This window comes from Ixodes scapularis, unplaced genomic scaffold, assembly GCF_016920785.2.
Source record: "Ixodes scapularis isolate PalLabHiFi unplaced genomic scaffold, ASM1692078v2 PGA_scaffold1__304_contigs__length_218370807, whole genome shotgun sequence".
NCBI classification, from domain to species: Eukaryota; Metazoa; Arthropoda; class Arachnida; order Ixodida; family Ixodidae; genus Ixodes; species Ixodes scapularis.
In genome coordinates, this window is record NW_024609846.1 from 75,629,472 (window position 1) to 75,647,403 (window position 17,932).

Consider the following 17,932-nt stretch of genomic DNA (forward strand, 5'->3'; position numbering starts at 1 on the left):
GTTTATTAAGCTTTTGGTTGGAGTTCCTTTTTTTAAAATAATAATAACGAAACCCCAATCCAGAAACTTTGTCTGTCCGTCCAGCCGTCCGAGCATCTCCCGCTAAGTTTAACAGGAAAACAGAATTAGTGTATAGGTCACGTAATGTCAATTGATGTGACGTGACATTCCGTTACGTGGTCTATGCACCAATTAAGTTTAACCGCCGAAATCGACGGGGAACTTGATGTCACATGACGTATACACCGAATTCCCTCCCCTTAAACTTAAGCGGCAAACTTAACGTAGCGGGAAACTTTATGGTACGTGGCCGGCCGACCTGAGACCTGTACGCCAATATAAAATCATCGAAAATACAGCAGAATAGAAACTGACGTTTCATGACATGATGTCACGTGAACATATATATACCAATTTAGATTCCCCGGCGAATTTGGCGGGAACATCACCGTCACTTGACCTAAGCACCATCAGCGTTCCCGCTAAATGTAGTGAGGAAATTAGCGTAGCATGATCTTACCATACGTAACACATACATCAATACGAATGCCCCAGTAAATTTAGCCGGAAAATTTACGTCATGAGACCTATGCTCGAATTCAGATTCCCCGCCATAATTAGCGGAGAAACTAACGTCACGTAACTTGACTACATGTGACAAATGCATCAATAGAATTAGCCTACGAAATCTAGAAGGAAATGTGACGTTAAGTGACCCATATAGGAATTTAGATTCCACTCTAAATTAAGCGGGGAATTGACGCCTCGTGACCTATGCACCCGGTTTCTCCGCTCGATGGAGCGGAAAAATTATAAAAAAATAAAGGTTATTTTCTCTCTATAGGCCCTTGGGTATAAAGGTCACCTTAAACTTGTTTAATCTTCTTGTTCGGGCAATATTACAAATCTAACATATGTTCATAAGCACGAAAATCAAAAATAAGTGATTGAGTTCATGAATGTCTTCAAGCTGTAACGAACACAAAAACAAATATGATATAAAAATAACGATTCAACACTTAAACTTGCTGGAGGTGATGAAACAATAATTCGAAGACAGACACCGATGCGGACCCTGAACATCCCGGACGTTCATCCGCTGTATTGTTGAATCGATTTCAGTGACGAGATTTGTAAGTTCAGTGCGCTGAAACTTTGAGGATGTCATATGAGCCCTTGTAGTTTTCGGATTCTGCACGCTCAGACAGCTCATGATAATAAACTGTGGATAATTTCATCAAGAAAATTACTCAAGTAGGCGCCTCGTTCCGGGTGATAGTTTGTCGACAGATTACAAAGAAACGAATAGAGAAAAAAAAGAACGGTACAACGAAGAGCACCGTAGCTTTCCCGAAATTCTTGCATTTTTTCATTCAGCAATAAAAGCACTATAATATGTTTCTAGAGCCGCTCTGCACGTTAAGTGGATCACGATCTTCTGCGATATTCGACTTCACACGGAGTTGACCTGAATTTAATATGCTTTCAACTTTGGTGTAAAAATAGCGTGAAAGCTTATCAAATATAAAGCGATTTACTGCGCGTACTGCATTCCTGTTCATTGTTCACACGCCAGAATGTCTACGGCTTCGATATACAGTTCAATATGACCCTAAAATGAGTTCAAATGGTTTATTAAAGTATCATATATCTTGTTCCCATGAATGATACGCCGCTTCGACTTCATAAGAATATTTCGAATGATTTACGAAGAGTATTTGAAATACACCATTATATTAAACACTAGAATGCTTGAGCGTAACCTATTTCTCCTTGCTCAAAGAAACACATATATAGTATGTACGAACGTTATTAAATTAGTATCGCAAAGCAAGCGTAAACACACAGGTTTTTTAGCTAGGTTTTTAGTTTCTAGAAGAGACACATGTTCTTTATTTTTTTTCCAGAATTGCATTTTTAAGATTGAAGCATTTTTAAAAATTTTAAATATGAACTCTGTTCTTTTACAAAAATACGAGCATGTCGTTGTGAGCTGGACCGGATAATTTTATCAACAGAACCTTGCCGAATACTGAAGAGTATCGCGAGTAGAAAACAGCAGAGTCGCAATCACATGCTAGCCCTGAGGCGCTTTTACGGACATCTGATAAGATATTTATGATCTTTCAATTTTTACTTCAGTCTTTTTGAGTTCTGTTTCCTTAAGGCTGCGGTACCACGGCGGCCATCTTGAACAAAACATTAGTTGAACCACCAGGGCGGCGTTGGCTGTCCGTATGAGCAAATGCTGCAAAACCTGCGCGCCAATTTCGAAACCCTTTTTCCCGTCGCTTGCGACCTTGAGTTTCCTTCTCCACTCTTACGCCCCTCCTTTCACGTGTTCACCCTCTGGCGCGTCGCGCCCACGTTCATTGTTGGGAGGACAATGTACCGGATAATCCCCAACTTGAGGCCCCCTGCCAAAATTGTCCGGCTGCCAAGTGATTTGAGCGAGATGGGGTTTTGAAGCGGTATGGAAAAGTGGGACCGTCAATTTTGAACTATGCCTTTTCGATACTGCATTAGTTGTGTACGGGGCTGGCCAAGGCACGGGCGCGAGGACGTAACTGTATACAATGCTTGGGTTGCAGGAGCACTCGTGCGTAGAAATGGTAGGACGCGCTTTCTGAAATCACACGCCTACATTCCGCAGCGTTGCAATCCTACGAGTAAAACAGAGTACATCTTCGGACAGTGCGTGAGTTGATGCCGGCCGTACGAAAGACACACCTCGCGCTTCCTGTCACTACTGCCTCTGCTTGCACGCGCTGCCGATTGGCGGTCCTTTCTTTATTTTGTTTCGTCGCTCTTTTGAAAATACTGAAACTAATATTTTCTCAGACCCTGCTCATCGTACCTCTGCACTACAGTTGTGTAAACACGTTGTGATGTAATTTGAGATATGGGACGGAGTGTCTACATTCTTATTTCGTGTGTAATGCCGGCATAATATTCCTTTGCTGCCAGAGGGTCAAAATAATGGTAGGGTCGGCAGCAAAAACTATTTCAATGACCGAATTATGATCAAACACCAGTAAGAACATAAAAAAGAAATCACATGGGGACAATAAAAATATTGCTACAAGAGGATGGTGCGTGGGGCACAAAAAATATTCGGAGTGACGTTCAGGGCACGCAACAAGCCAGATCTTTCCTGATGGCAGCCGTAAAAGTTGATCTGGTGCCTCGTTTTGATCGGCTTTGCACGGAAACTCGTAAACTACCAACTATCTTGTCAGTGGTGAACATAGTGAGCATGAACTGGATGATTTCTTTGTTGTTGTTTTTGTTTCTGTAGTGAGAGTATGGAAATATGAGACGTCCGCTGACGCTTGCGTCGGCTAGCGGAACCTCAATCGCCGATCGCGGCCGATGTCATGGGCGTATACAAATACATCAAGTCGTCTGGGCGGGAGCAGTTGAAGCGCCGCACTTTTTTGGCCGGTCAGTAGAGACTCCGCGAATTCTGACTCGAGGCTACTCTGTGCGGAGGGAGCCGCTACTGAGCGCGACCAATCGGAAACCAAGGATGGCTGAAATTTCCTAATTGCCATGAGATTTGCAAATTCGTTCTTCCCGCCGTAGTAAATTCGTCCGAATCGCTATTCGATTTACTAATCGATTATTTGGATGAAAAGATATATTTCAAAATTCGTACGTGGCTCACCAAATGGCAATAAAATTGGTATAGGATTTCAAACCTATATAGTGTCGCCCTAATTTACAAACTTGTTTCACTTGAAATTAGAGTTCACGCGCAAGCGAGCTGGTGGAAGCCTATACTAAAAAGGCCAGAAACAAGAGAAACAAAAAATAAATAAATAAGAGCGGGATAAGCGCAACAGTCTCAAATCACAGCTGAAAATGGTTACTTGGTAAGTGTAAATGTCCAGACATTGTATTAGTAAAATGTATATATATATATGTATATATATATATATATATATATATATATATATATATATATATATATATATATATATATATATATATATATATATATATATATATATATATATATATAAAGTCAAAAATGCGTACTGTCGGAGTTATTAATTCGAAGTTTATTCCGACGTTTCGAGCGGGGACCGTTCTTCATTAGGTGATGAAGAGTGGTCCCCGCTCGAAACGTCGTAGTAAAGTTCGAATTAGTAACTCTGACAGTACGCATTTTTGCCTTTGTATATATATATAGAGAGAGAGAGAGAGAGAGAGATAGATAGATAGATATTTTTCACTATTTGCTGACGGCCGAAACTAACTATGCAACACAACAAGTAAAACCACAGAGCTGCCCCGCCTCATATCACCCTCAGTTGGAGCTCGACTGACACATTGCGCCGATCAAGCATCACCAACAGCTCAACACCTAAACGCCACGGCGTTCACTATCTTTGTTTGGGTGATTCCACCCACTAATGTAACAACTCATACAATGCGCCGTGATAAAGTGCTTTTTGTCTTTGTGTATGTGTTTTTGTGACATCTAACCTCTGTTTGCGCTCTGACTAAGAATGAAACCATGTATACTAAAACATCGATAGTGGTCTCTATTTTTAGCGACGCTCGCACACGTCTTGCCTTTGACGCAGTGGCATTCTCATCTCCCATACACGGACATTTGGACAAAATAGGTTGGTCGGCCTTCACTCATTAGCTGCGGAACGTTTTGACCGTCACGTATGTATAATTCAAAGAAGCACCGACAGGCGGGTGCCCCTTTGAAAACAAATCATGTTCGCGTAGAGATATTTAGCGGCTATAGTATAGCCCGTGGGTATTTATTTCTAGGCCAACTCGTCGGCGTCAGTCGGTACAGGCGCTGGAGGCGTGATGAAAATGCTGGCAGATGTCGGCTTGACGAGCCCCACACTCTCCCCTTACAGCAGATGGCAAATAAACCAACAACAATATTTGTCGACGGGCAATTGATTGAAGAGGCCAATCGGTAGTAGGATGACTCGACAAAGGGTAATTCATCAAAAATTCCAACTCGTTGACAATTGTTTGTGAGGCCATTCAGTTTCCACATTGCACTCATCTTCTGTATTAGAACACATACACATGTTAGACATTTTAATATAAGCAAGTTTCGGGCACCGGATATTTTTTTGAAAAGCTGTTTCACCGAATTTCGCATCTCCCGGTTCGTCGAATTTTGATATGAAATCATAATATAATTATTATACTTGTCACTTCTTCAATTAGAAATGGTTACAGATAATTATAAAATAAAAGTAGGCTTTCTCAAAAATTATGTCGATTATAGGCTATGCCAACGTAGCCGAACAGTAAAAAAAAATGTTATGAGGGTGTTTTTGTTAGGGTTCAAAAAAGACAAAGGCGATTCTTCAAATGAGCACTGGTCACACAGGCCGACTGGTAACATAATTAAAATAAAAGCACCGACTTCACAGAACAGGAAAAAACAATTTCACTAGACGTTTCGCCTCCATGAATAAACGCCTCCATGAATCATGAATAACTAGAGTAACTGTCTGCAAGCAGAGCCTATACAGTTACTCTGTGAATAACCAACTCGCCCAAGCTGAAGTTCTGACCAGTTTCGCCTCCCTTGCGGGAGGCATCTTCAGTAGTCACACAACAATGCCTGTGTAAGCTTCGTGGAGAGGGCCGCGTTTTTTGTTACACACGGATGTGTGTGTCCCTGCGAACAAACCACGATTCTAGGATTTTCGGGACCCCCATCTGTCCTCCCTCGCCAAGGTCGTCGCGGCCGGGAAGTCAAAATAATGCCCTACTGTCCACACATAGTACACCAGTTCAGACCTCTGTCGGGTCGCGTGGGATGCGGACGTGACGTCACGCTTGTGTTTACAAAGCAAATGAAAAGTTCAACCTCAAGTCAACGCTATTTATCAAATATGTCCGTACTTCGTGGAGAGGGCCGCGGTTTTTCTTACACACGGATGTGTCTCTGAGAACAAACACGATTTTAGGAGATTTTTGGGACCCCCATCTTTGTCATAGGGTGACTCGTTTATCGGACTGTTCGTCGCAGCGAGAGTACAGGGAAGGATAATAATTCATACCCTATATCGTGCAGAAGAGAAGAATATAAAAAAAAAAAGAAAACGAAGCGAAAATTTCGATTTCCTTTCTTGTGGACAGGGCATTGTAGGTGAACGTGGCTTCCTTGTTTGATTCGCCAAAGTAGCAACAAAGCGACATTTTACGATCGAGCGAGCACCGTCGGAAACACTGCCCAAAATAATTTTATAGGGAGTTTCACGGCTTTCCACTGCGACATAAGCACGTGGATAGAAAAACAAATATTGACAACAATAATTGTCGAATATTTTTGGCACGCTCACACCTGGTTTTTCTTCATAATTTGATGACTCATATGTTGATTTTGTTTGCGGAACCGTACTTCTGACCGGCAATTTTATTGCGTACGCGAAGCTTTTGCGTGCGATCCACTACAGTTAATTATTTTGAGGTGTCCAAGTTGAAGCGGTGCGTGTTATTTTTCGATCTCTGCCCGAATGATACAAAGTTTCACGTTTTCACCCTGTGAGTGAAGCGAGTTGGTCAGTGCTAGCATCGAAGGCTAACTTCGAACTCTAATTTGGAAATAATGTCTCTGTTGCCGCATCGCAGACAAAGATATATATGCTCTTATCACTGTAGCAAAATAACGTGGCAGGATTTGTGCTCTTGTTATGATCGTGTACCATTGTAGTCGACGTCATCCCAGCACGGCGTAATTCGGTTCAGCCCTGCAAACCACACTTGGGAAAAAAATGAAAGTTTGCACCTTGTTTGTTCAATTTTTTGTTATACTGCAGAAACATATTGCGCCCCGTGTTTTTGAAGGCACGGTAGACGGTGGTGACGGTGAGGTGACCGACCCCCATGTCAGCCGGCGTCTCGCTCGACCTCCTCGGAGGACAGGTCGTTTTTACTGGTGACTGGTGCATACGTGGAGCAACTCTGCGCGCATTGCGTTCTTCATCTCAGAGAACGCAATACATGACTCAGCTCTATCTCGTCATCGCTCCAAAATGGCAAGTGGAATTCGCAACTGTAGTCGGTGACAGGTCAAGAACGAAGTGGGAGCTCCTCCCACCCTGTTCCACTTCAGCGGAGCGAACGGGGGAGAGGAGGTCGCCCCCTCTCCAGCGTTCGCAAATGGCAAATATTAGTTTATTAGGCCACTAACTGTCAATTTACGCTCGTTCCTTTACGTCCGCCGCAGCCGATAATGTTATCCCCGGGAATACCAAAAGTATAATTTCTTTCAGCAAAAAAAAAAACAAAACAAAACAAAACAGAATAATAAAACGCCCGGTATATCACAGCTTTGACAACGCTTCACGTGTGTGAGGTTCGATGACCGACAGAGAACCACCGCTGGCCGTGCTCCCGAAGCGGGGAAGTGCAATCTATGGAGACCGATCGTATTATCAGAAAGGTGCAGACTAGGGAGCCTTCATGTGCGCGAAGCGCACATGGAGGCACTCTATTGCGGACAATCCAGGAAAAGTATTCTTGCAACTATGAGGTTCCAGTTGTACTTACACATGCATTATCGTCAAATTTGACGGAGTTCCTTCCAACACTAAAGAGTTGTCAAGAGTGAAGATTATAAAGGAGAATATCAGCAGGAATCTATTGTCTGTTTACTGAAAACAAAACAAGCATCAGAAAAACGCATTTGGGCGGCCGGGGAGGCCAGAAGCACGGACTGCGCGCACCCAGCGTGGAACCAGCGAATGAGAGGGCACTCCTAGCAATCTGTTTTCAGAGCCACGGTATGCCGGCTGCCGGCCAAATGTCCACTTTAATTCTATTATGGCTTTCGAAACGTAAATACACGCTCGAGAATTTTCAACAATATCACGCGAGCGCCGACCGGCCTGTAGATCAGCGCATCGTCACGGCGCGAAGTAGCGATATCAATGACAGTACGCGCGTGCGCAGAAGAAACGCGCCGAAGTCGGCGTCGGCTGCTAAGCTGTTTCCCCAATCACGACCCACCCCTGACGCGACGCCCACCGCTTGCTCCACCCCATAAGCAGGGGACCTAGTAATCAAAGCGACACACACGGTACGCAAACACGAACAGCAGCCAGTAGGAAGGACACCGACACGAGCTTAGTCAGCGAACGAAAAGACAAACACAAACTTCACTCTAGGCAAACAGAGCAGGGGTAGTTACAAGGATGAGATGCGTGCGCAGACGGAGGTAAGCAGTGCACAATAAATACGCGAAAACTCGCAGCAACCGAAGAACTGCGCAGCAAACACGTACGTGCACACGCACCAGAAGCACGTGCGTCACGCTGCGTATCTACGCAAAACTGGCGATTTTGGCATTTCGGTAATTTGAAACTTCGATATCGATTCCGTGAACAATTTATTCAGCAAACTGAACCGGTGGAGCCTCGCATAAAAAAAAAATCGTTTAACAATATGAAAGCGACTGAAATTCTTCCTAAAAGCTATATTAGCAGAAAGTACCGTGTTATAAAGGACCTCACGAGTTTCGACCAAGTTTTCCAGCACGTTATTTTGGAAGAAACGGAAGAAGCCAAGTGTACAACCAGTTTCCGAAGCTGGCAACCACAGCTGGAATCAGCGCCATCCTCGGCAGTTTCCTGAACCTCGCGTAGTCACATTTCAGCCACCGCCACATAGAGGGCGCAACCAGACATCCAATTTGTGTTTTCTGTGTGTTTTATGATTCTTTTTAATAAATAGGCTCGATTAGTGAAAATGTGGGCTAATAATCAGGACCTGGAACAGTAATCTCCATTTAATACTAAAAATATCGGCCTAAATGTCTGCCAAAAGGGGTCAAAATACTCGTTTTTGACTATCAACAAATACGTGATTTCACCTATATTCAAACTTTTTTTATGGAAAATCAAAAGTGAAATTTAGAAAAAGGGCCTCGCTTTGCAAAGCGGAATATGTTTTTCTTTGCGGGCCTACAATTTTATTCATGTGTGCCAATCCCTAAGCGCTGTACCACTGTACTACCAAATGAAGTTTGCCAAAATTAACGGTTTTTGTCACTTTTCACGTGAGCATTCCGAAAAAAGTTTAAGCCATATTACAATGAAATTTAGCGTAACTCTTTCGACCATACTTACAAACTGATGTAAAAAGTATCAAATAAAATGACCGAGTAGGCGCCCAAAACTTCGCGACTGAAGTGCTTCCGCAAAGTCAATTTTTCTAAAGTAAATATCTGTCAAAATAAAATAAAAAACGAAAAAAGGGCCTCCGTTGACAATGAACGCACTCTTCTTCTATAACATTCTAAAATTAGAAAGAAATTGCTCCAATAGTGCACCCTGTACCACTGTACTACGAAACCATGTTTTGCCGAAAAGGTCAATGTTCGCGGGTGCCCTCTGAATTAGCTTTTTGCACTAGGAAAACAAATCCTACATCAGATAAAAGATAATGTTGTACACTACAAGATGATATATAACACATAATTTTAGCAAGCTTGAACACGCCACGATCGCATTTCGAAAACGTGCTGAAAGCGTCATATGTCATGGCCACCGTGGGACCGCAGCCTTAAGCTGATACACCTAAGCACTCCGAAGTACATAAACACGAAATCATAAGTGTAGGCCAGCTAATTATATATTTTTATTGCTCATTATCAACACCAATTTGTATACAATATTCGCAATTGCTCCAGAAGAAAGTGGTCTTTATAAATAATATTATCTAAATTATTCAAGGAAGATTAAGTGACTGATCAATTTAATAAATAACTCTTAGGCGGGGTCTGTCGACTGTTGACAGCTGTTCTTTTTGCACTTCAAATCCAAAATAAACCATCGCCAAATACTCATGCTTCCTAACATACATTCAGTGGTTGAGATAACAGACCAACACTTCAGACCTAACGTCTTCAGTTCGAAATGAGAATAGAATAGCGGAAATATATTTGATCGAACAACTGGCGCTGAGAATACTCTTTGCATATAAGGAAACCACTCACGTGAGCTGGCAAGAATGAACCCAATTTTCAAAACCAACGTTTAATATATTAAAAAGCAAAGAAATATTTAGTTTAGGAAAGACCCATGTCTCGGTCCTGAAACAACTAAAACATATTTGTATAAATGAGACACTGTGCAGCAAGACATATTACAATTTTATCATGACACGAAAACCCTTAAGAATACTACGCATATATTTCGAATCGACGACCTTCGAATATTCTTCTTCATTGAGGACAAACTATGATGATGCAACCGCTGATCACAATTTATTAGCTACAGTACGGCGACCTTTTTTCATCATTCCCTGGTGAGGCTAAAATAGAAAGGAAACGTAAAGGTCCGGAGCATTTCTTCCAAAAAGCGTTGACACCTGTAGTGACAGTGTATATAACATGTAGATGAGTCATCGTGCAAATGTCCCTTCAGCTTCTTTACACTCATATATCAAGCTCAAAATGTCTAGAACAAAGGAATTACTACGTAATCCAGCACGAGAGAACAGTGCAAATGCTAAAACGGTCTGAGGTTCGGATGAAAAATGCAAAACAAATTAAAAACCAACAGGAATTTTCGCGACTATATAATGGACCCCTTTTTGGGCATAAGCACTCACGTACTCCTTGAGAGCACTACAAAAACTATGGGGTTGACTGAGATCACGCTGGTGTTGGGTGAGTTTTTTAATTATTTAGACAAGTAGCTCAGCCCTCTACGTTGCTAGAGGATCTGATGGCCTCGACTCTCAGGCATCCTTTTTGTGTATATAACGCTCAACGTATTTTATTTATTTATTTATTTAACTTAAAGGCGTAGAGGGCGTTGCACAAGGACTGAAAAGTAGATAATATATACGTGAAATGGGCAAAATACAACGAAGCAACAATGAATGTAGGTTCCAAGAGAAAAACAAAGGTGGGCAGGCGGTTTCATTCAGCGCTGGTTTTTGGTATGGATGAATGAAAAAACATGTTAAGGATAAGGGCACTGAGGAATATCTGCTTTTTGGCGGTGATTTGTACGAGAGGGCGACTATAACGGCTTAAAAAAGCTGGCTTATATTGACTGAATATGATGGTCAATTTTGTGAAATAGAGCTGGTCGCGTCACACTTCTACTAAGGACAATGTGAGAGAGTGTAAAGTAGGTTTTCATTAATGAAACAGTTGATAAACATGAGCAGTCACAGAAATTAAACCTTCACTACGATGTTCTACCGCTTATAATGTATTAGTAAGAAATTAGTTGGGCCTGGATCACATACTGATGATCTCTTTTCAAGATTAGAATAAACGAGTATTTTATAGAGTTGAAGATTTAAAGATGAAAACGCCATAACGAAGTTACGCCGTAAATATGGAGCCATCTGATTTGCGCTGCTAATTATAAAATTTACGTGTGTTTGCCACGAGGTGGTGCCGTTAAATTAATTTCTAGGTATTTATATGATAGAACCTGCTCTAGTAAAGAATCTGCAATATTTTTCAACCGAAAGCACTGAGTAGTTGGTGTGAAATTCACATTGATTTACACTTATTAATAAGCGGCATTTTTCATGATCTATTCTACACCAAGTGAAAGTTTTGTTTAGATGAGATTGAAGTAAGAAGGTATCAGCACTAGAGGACATGACGCAATAAATGACACGATTGTTGGCAAGCATCTTTATGAATAAAGTGATAGATTCAGATAGATCATCTGTGTAAATGAGAAATGACTGGGGGCCAACCACAGAGCATTGCGGCACATCAGACTCAACCGGAGAATTTGCGGATTCGAAGTCGTTAGCTGTTACGAATTGGATTGTATTATATAGGGAATGCTCAATGCTCCCGATGATGTTACAGTCAATGTTTACCACGCTTTATGCAGATAGTTTTTAATAAAAAAGATATAACGTTAAAAAAATCCGTAGTCGATATAATACAACTGTCCAAAGCAGAAAAAGTTACTGTGCAATTTTGTCTCACACGAGTAACTTTTACGAAAACCTTGCTGACGTGATGTAGATGATCAAGAAAATTGCCGAGGGTATAATAAATATTATGCTCGAATATTTTGCAAGAAAAACTGATTAATGGATTTGGTCTGTAAATAAAGGAAGAATGCTCATTACCTGATTTACACGACGCCTTCAGCCGGTATCAATCTCGGAGCGAAAATGGAGGACTCCAGGCGCAGATTTTAAACCTAAGTAGGCGTAAATTGATTCTTTTTAATAAAGATTAGACTTTTATTTATTTCATTGATAACGATATCACCTATTTCATATCGTGCCTATTAGACAACAGCGTTAGCAAATCTACGCCAAATGATATATCAAGCTCAAAACATAGCCTCAGCACTGCACACGATTGTGGTAAATAAACGTATAGGATTTTTAAGACCAAACAACGAAGGCAGTATTGTTGAGACAAAGGATGTCTTTTTTTTCACTCTTGCCAATCTTGTTGACAGAATACAAACTATACCACTTGCATTATATTAGAGACGAAGCCCTTTCTGAGAAAAACCTCGCATAATATAGATACTGCGAATAAATTATGTTCCTTTGTTTTATTATACGTTTGCTCAAAAGGTATACCTTTGTTATGAACAAATTGAATGTAACAATTTTTTTTCACGGATAGCTTATGCCTTCAAAAACGCTTTTTTTTACGATAGAGAAGCTTCAATACGCATTTCTACTAACCTTTCAGAACAATTGCGACATTCATTTTTTGTTCAGACCACCATGAGAAAAATGTAATTTACGCAGTAGATTTTTCAGATCTATTTGTGAAACACCATCAAAAATAGCAGCCTACGCTTGGGGTCTTGCATAATCGTTCCAATACTGGTTTATTATGTGTCGAGTCTCCTGGGTAAAAAAGAGATGCACAAAACTCTGCGTAGTGAACTTTTGCATCGTGTTTTTGACAGGTATAGACATTTTTTTCCGTGCAATTCTGTATATCAATAAAAACCGTGTCCAAAAAAAGGTGTTCTTGCCACCTTTTTATGATAATTGAATGTCCATTCATAAATTAAATTTCTGCAACCGCAATCCTGATTAAAACTGTGTTTGAGGTGTAAACGTAATAACAAGAGCCGTGAGCACGGTTACTATGAATCAGCTTCGTAGCAGCGGAGGCCTTAATATTAGACTGGATGGTTATTTCTAAAGAACCACTTCCAAATACTGTTTTGGTGTCTTGGCGCCTCTGAATAAACTTATACTTTGTAATTATTTTTGTTTGTTTATTACTACATTATTAGTAGCGATACATACGCTGAAGGCGTATGTATCGCAACTAATGTTTGTGTTAGATAATGCGTTAATAAAAGCTTTAAGCGTGGCTTTACTTGAATTGGATTTTGTGCTTCATTGTCTGCAGTGTCTCTGGCCTTCTTCGGGAGCGCTGTGGCCCACAATTGCCAAAACGGAACGAGACCCGCCTCGGTAAAAATTCTTTAAATACATATTTCAAAACATTTCGTGTGCTGAAGTATAAACAAAATCAACGCATCTATTTAGGCCGTTTTTCTGTCAAAATGCTTTTGAGAGGTTTGAGGAATTTAAATGCGTCCGGAAACTATTATTTAATTTCGCAAATCATGCACGTGAAGCATCATGCGTAAACAAGATTTTGCGAATATTACTTTCAATTTATTCATTCGGTTTATTATTTTTACAGGAGGAAAATAGAGAAGGCTGCGACTATTACTGCTGGAACGCTGAGACCAAATCATGGGACAAATTTTTCTTCGGGAACGGAGAACGATGCTTTGTGAGTAGCAAATCTAATTTTGTTACCACACTTACGAGCTCCCGCGCATGCGGGTCATATGTTTTACATCTATGCTTTTCCCGTACGCAGTGTAATTCCTTTTAGTTTCGAGCATATTCACAGCAGCGTCTATAGAATATGAAGCACCAAGAGGTTTACATGCGGTTTTATTTCATTTGTTCCTATAATGCCAGTTTATGCCGTTGGTTATCACTTTTTGTGGTATGATTCCCTCACAAGAATACAGCTCAAGATGGTATGGTACTACATTATCTATACGATATTAATTGCTAGTCTAAACATCTATGCTCCATGATCTCGGATATGGGCGGTGACTCTTCAAAATCACAAAACACAATTAAATTTTATATGCTCTAAACTTTTCCTTCTTCCCCTGTGACGCAGCGTGTAACTGACATCCATTAATACGATCTAACATGATCGAGTAACGTCATGCGACGCTGCAGAATCCTGTGACATCACGTGACCTTGTTTTATTATACTCTCAGAAGGTAAAGATTCCCCCTATATATAGTGGGGAATTGCTTCGCATGATGGTACATTGGTAAATGAAAGTGTGATTTCTTGCCTAGCCAAAGGTGCTTCTCGTTCTATTTGTGCGGGTCATGATCGTTTACTATACCGTTCACAGGAGTTTCGAAAGCAAACTGTTTGCGGCTAATGAAGGTGATGTCTCCCAATAAAAAGCGAAGCATTTGAGCTGACTGCTTCGTTTGAACGCTGTGCAAATGCCACAAAACATAAATTAGTTCTATAAATGTAAGCAAGAGTAGTTGGAATAGAATCATGATTCTCAGAGCTGAGCTGGTTGGTTATTCATGCTTGTGTGATTTGAGTAAATGTGTATGTTCCTTGTCTCTCTCTATCCACAGCAAAACGTTAGAAAGTTCTATTTTATTATTTTTTTAATTATAGGGGCAGTGCAACAATATTTGGTGGGAACGTTTCTCCCTTTACAACATCTTGCTGGCACTGGTGGGTCCTAAGAATACTCAAACGCAACACCACTGACCAAGAAGCGTCTTCGTTGCGGTGGAATTCCAAGGATAAAAGCGGACTTTTTCTTTCAGTCTCTCCTTCGCAAAACTTGATGACGGAGCTGCGGGGACAATGCAAAATTTGATGACGTAACGTGGGGATTGAAGTACATCCAAAGGACGATATTTGAATGCGATTCATAGATTGGACCCGAGCATTGCGTGAGCACTCGATTTGGGCTCGTGATAATTACTAGCTCGAGAAGCATTCGGGTAGTGGCTCGTGTCGAATCGCTGCAACGGCGACAATAGCCGAGCCATAACAATGTCTGGAACTCAGCGCGTGTCCTGTGCTTTGCCAACCCCAGCGCGCGGCTACGATCAACATTGGCGGCATATTATCGGCTCCAGATCACGTGGCCGCTTGTTCTGGCTGCGAGTTGAGGGGGTGAACGCTGCTCGTCTTTTTTTAATTTTTTTCTGAGACTCCCATTGCGTGGGGTGAAAAACGAACGCGTGTTTCATAGGTCATTAACGTCAGGGATCCGTACTAAGCGCTATTTGCGCAAAGTACGAAAATTGTTGCATCGCCCTTTGTTCTCAGTATGAAGTATTTCAAAGATAAATTTATGATAAACTTTGCGCGGAAAATACTACGTTGCGGAACGTCGTGTTACATCAGATCCCGTAGAGATTTTCCGCTCTAAGTCTAGAGTAGGATTTGTTACGTTAAATGTAGCTGGTACATTTCACGGCTATATTCAACGGTAGATTTAATACATTATGTGACGTCATACTTTAAACTGCTCCGTTACCGCAAATTACACTCTCAAAAAAGGGTATCACCTTACACCCTTTTGTCCCAAATAATACACGCCAAAACTTCAGTTCGACGTAAAGCGCCCTATAGTCAAACAGACGGCCCCAAATCTTACAAGGGGCTTGATAACGGTGCGATATAACTTTTTAAATAGCTAAAGAATGTATCAAAGACCACACGAGAAACACCGAGTTTTTGCAGTAGGTACGAGAAAACCCCGATTATTTTTTTTGTATTCAGGAACACGTACATTAGCTATTTTAATAAGTTGCACCACTCGGCTATGAAGCGCCTCGTAAAATGTTGGGTAGTCTGTTCGACTATAGGGAGTTGTACGTCAAATTGAAGTTTTGAGGTGTAGATATGGGACAAAGGGAGTAATAGTTCACCCTTTTTCTGAGAGTGTACATCTCAGGAACATTTGAAATTTCAGTACTCTTTTTTCTCTCTCTTATTTTGCAGTACAACGATGGTGGTGAGGGACTATGTCAAAATGGAGAATGCCATTTGACAACCGATTCAAGTGTGCCCAATGACACTGATGTCTAAACTCTTGATCCCACTGAAAAGCCGAAGCAAAAAAGAAGAAACCGAAGAAGAGTAAGAAGCCTAAGGGCAAGTCAAAGAAAGATTAGGAAGGAAACTTTTGATTAAAAGACCCGAAACTGAACCAGGCTAAATAAAGCTAAGGCACTGACTGTTTGTAGTGTGTACACACTAAACATTTCAACCATGTTTGTGTTGAAAGGGTGTTTTTCCCAGCTCACAGCCTTCCTACACCCTTTTTACGTGCTTTTTGAACATTCAAGAATGTACACAAAGGCTTACACCCTTCGTACATCATTTTTACGCCATGCGGGTTCCGAAATCGTGGTAAGAGGGCGTTGCGGTGGTACAACCATGATATCGGAGTCACCAAAGTCGGAAACCACCAAATTGCAGACATACACTCCGACAGTAAAAGTCGAGAGGCAGTCAGCTATATTTGGTGGATTTCGTGATGTTCAAGTAAGCACAGTGGGCAAACGACATCCAAGCCAAGGTCTTTCAAGCCAGATGAATGTGTGTATTGTGTTCAAGCCTTTGCTTGTTTACGCCCGAGCGACCACGAAAATAGAATCGGTTACTCAGGCACTTCTGCTTAAAATGGTGAAAGCACATCGGTTCTATTATGATATATTCTGTCTCATCCTGGGATGTACTAAAGCGAAGGCTAGACGGGCGAGAGGGTACGGGCTCACAGCTTTGCACGTTTCGAAAGCTGCACGAGGGTTCGTTCAGTGCGATTATCTAGCGATGCTTTGAGCTCGTGCTCTTGCCTTGGCTTTAGTGCGTGTTCGGTGTGTGTGTGTGGGAGAGGGGGGCAATCATCGGGGAATATATGGCACACGATGATGCGAAGTCTGTTCGCGGCGGGCTCTCGTGCTGTTTATATTGAAGGAGAAGGGTTTCTTAGTAGCGTTATGTTGAACTCTACTAATAAACCTGTCGAGCCCATTTCCGACGGCATAACAGATATTTTTCACGTGTTAGGGCCACGTTTTCAAAGAATAAAAGGATTGTGTTTTACTGAAGACTTTCGTCCAAATTAACACCATTAAAGCTGTCCAGGGCAAACACCACTCGCGTAGGAAGCGAGGGTGTCCGCCGGAGCACGCAATGTTCTGCGGCAGACGAGAGCACAAGCGGCCGCCAGCGCAAACAAGAGTCGCATAGCAGACGACAGCACGAGCGGCCGCCAGCGCGCGCTTGGCAGACGACAAACGGGGGTTAACAGACAAAGCGAGAACAGCGACAGGATTTTACACGCATGCCCAAAACTTCTGAACGGCGCCGCAGAGCAGGCGCCTCAGGTAGCGGCGACATGCGGAGGCGCGTTCACGCTCATATTGTTTTCCTATTAGTACAGGTCAGATCCCTACTCTATTGCATGGGGCAAAAAGCAAGAGATATTATGAAGACCTTTAACCTCACTGACACCGAGTTCAAGAACTATAAGCTCGTGAAGGGGAAGTACAACGCGCCTTTTTTGAACTCAAAGAACGTCGTTTACCAAAGCGCCTGTTCTAACCGCAAGCGCAGGGAGCGGAGGAGACAGTGGACCAGTTTGCTACCGAGCTGCACACACTAGCGGCACGGTGCGAGTTCGGCGATTTGAAAGAAAGACTTAACCCGCGACGGATCCATTGTGGGCTTTCGAGACGCCAAGCTGTCAGAAACGCTTCAAATGAATGCCGACTTAACGCTGGACACAGCTTTGGGAAAAGCCAGACACAGAGAGACCGTGAGAAAGCAGCAAGAGCACCTGGCGAAAACTGAGCCTTCGTGACGCAATGAGGACGCGGCCTTGAA

The 17,932-nt window shown here is 42.0% G+C and overlaps 1 protein-coding gene across 1 annotated transcript; it reads left to right on the plus strand.

Moving 5' to 3' along the window:
• Positions 1-10,606: 10,606 nt before the first annotated feature.
• LOC115314353 lies at positions 10,607-16,278 on the plus strand. Its single transcript, XM_040210617.2, has 4 exons — positions 10,607-10,666; positions 13,370-13,434; positions 13,670-13,762; positions 16,043-16,278. The coding sequence occupies exons 1-4, from the start codon at positions 10,636-10,638 to the stop codon at positions 16,127-16,129; spliced, it is 276 nt and encodes a 91-aa protein (XP_040066551.1). The 5' UTR covers positions 10,607-10,635; the 3' UTR covers positions 16,130-16,278.
• The last annotated feature ends 1,654 nt before the right edge of the window (positions 16,279-17,932 follow it).

Excerpts from the sequence above, each read along its gene's own strand:
- LOC115314353 (XM_040210617.2), top strand. The coding sequence starts at position 10,636 with ATGGGGTTGACTGAGATCACGCTGGTGTTGG. Across the intron at positions 13,435-13,669 it reads ACGGAACGAGACCCGCCTCG|GAGGAAAATAGAGAAGGCTG; the intron begins GTAAAAATTCTT and ends TTATTTTTACAG. Across the intron at positions 13,763-16,042 it reads GGAACGGAGAACGATGCTTT|TACAACGATGGTGGTGAGGG; the intron begins GTGAGTAGCAAA and ends CTTATTTTGCAG.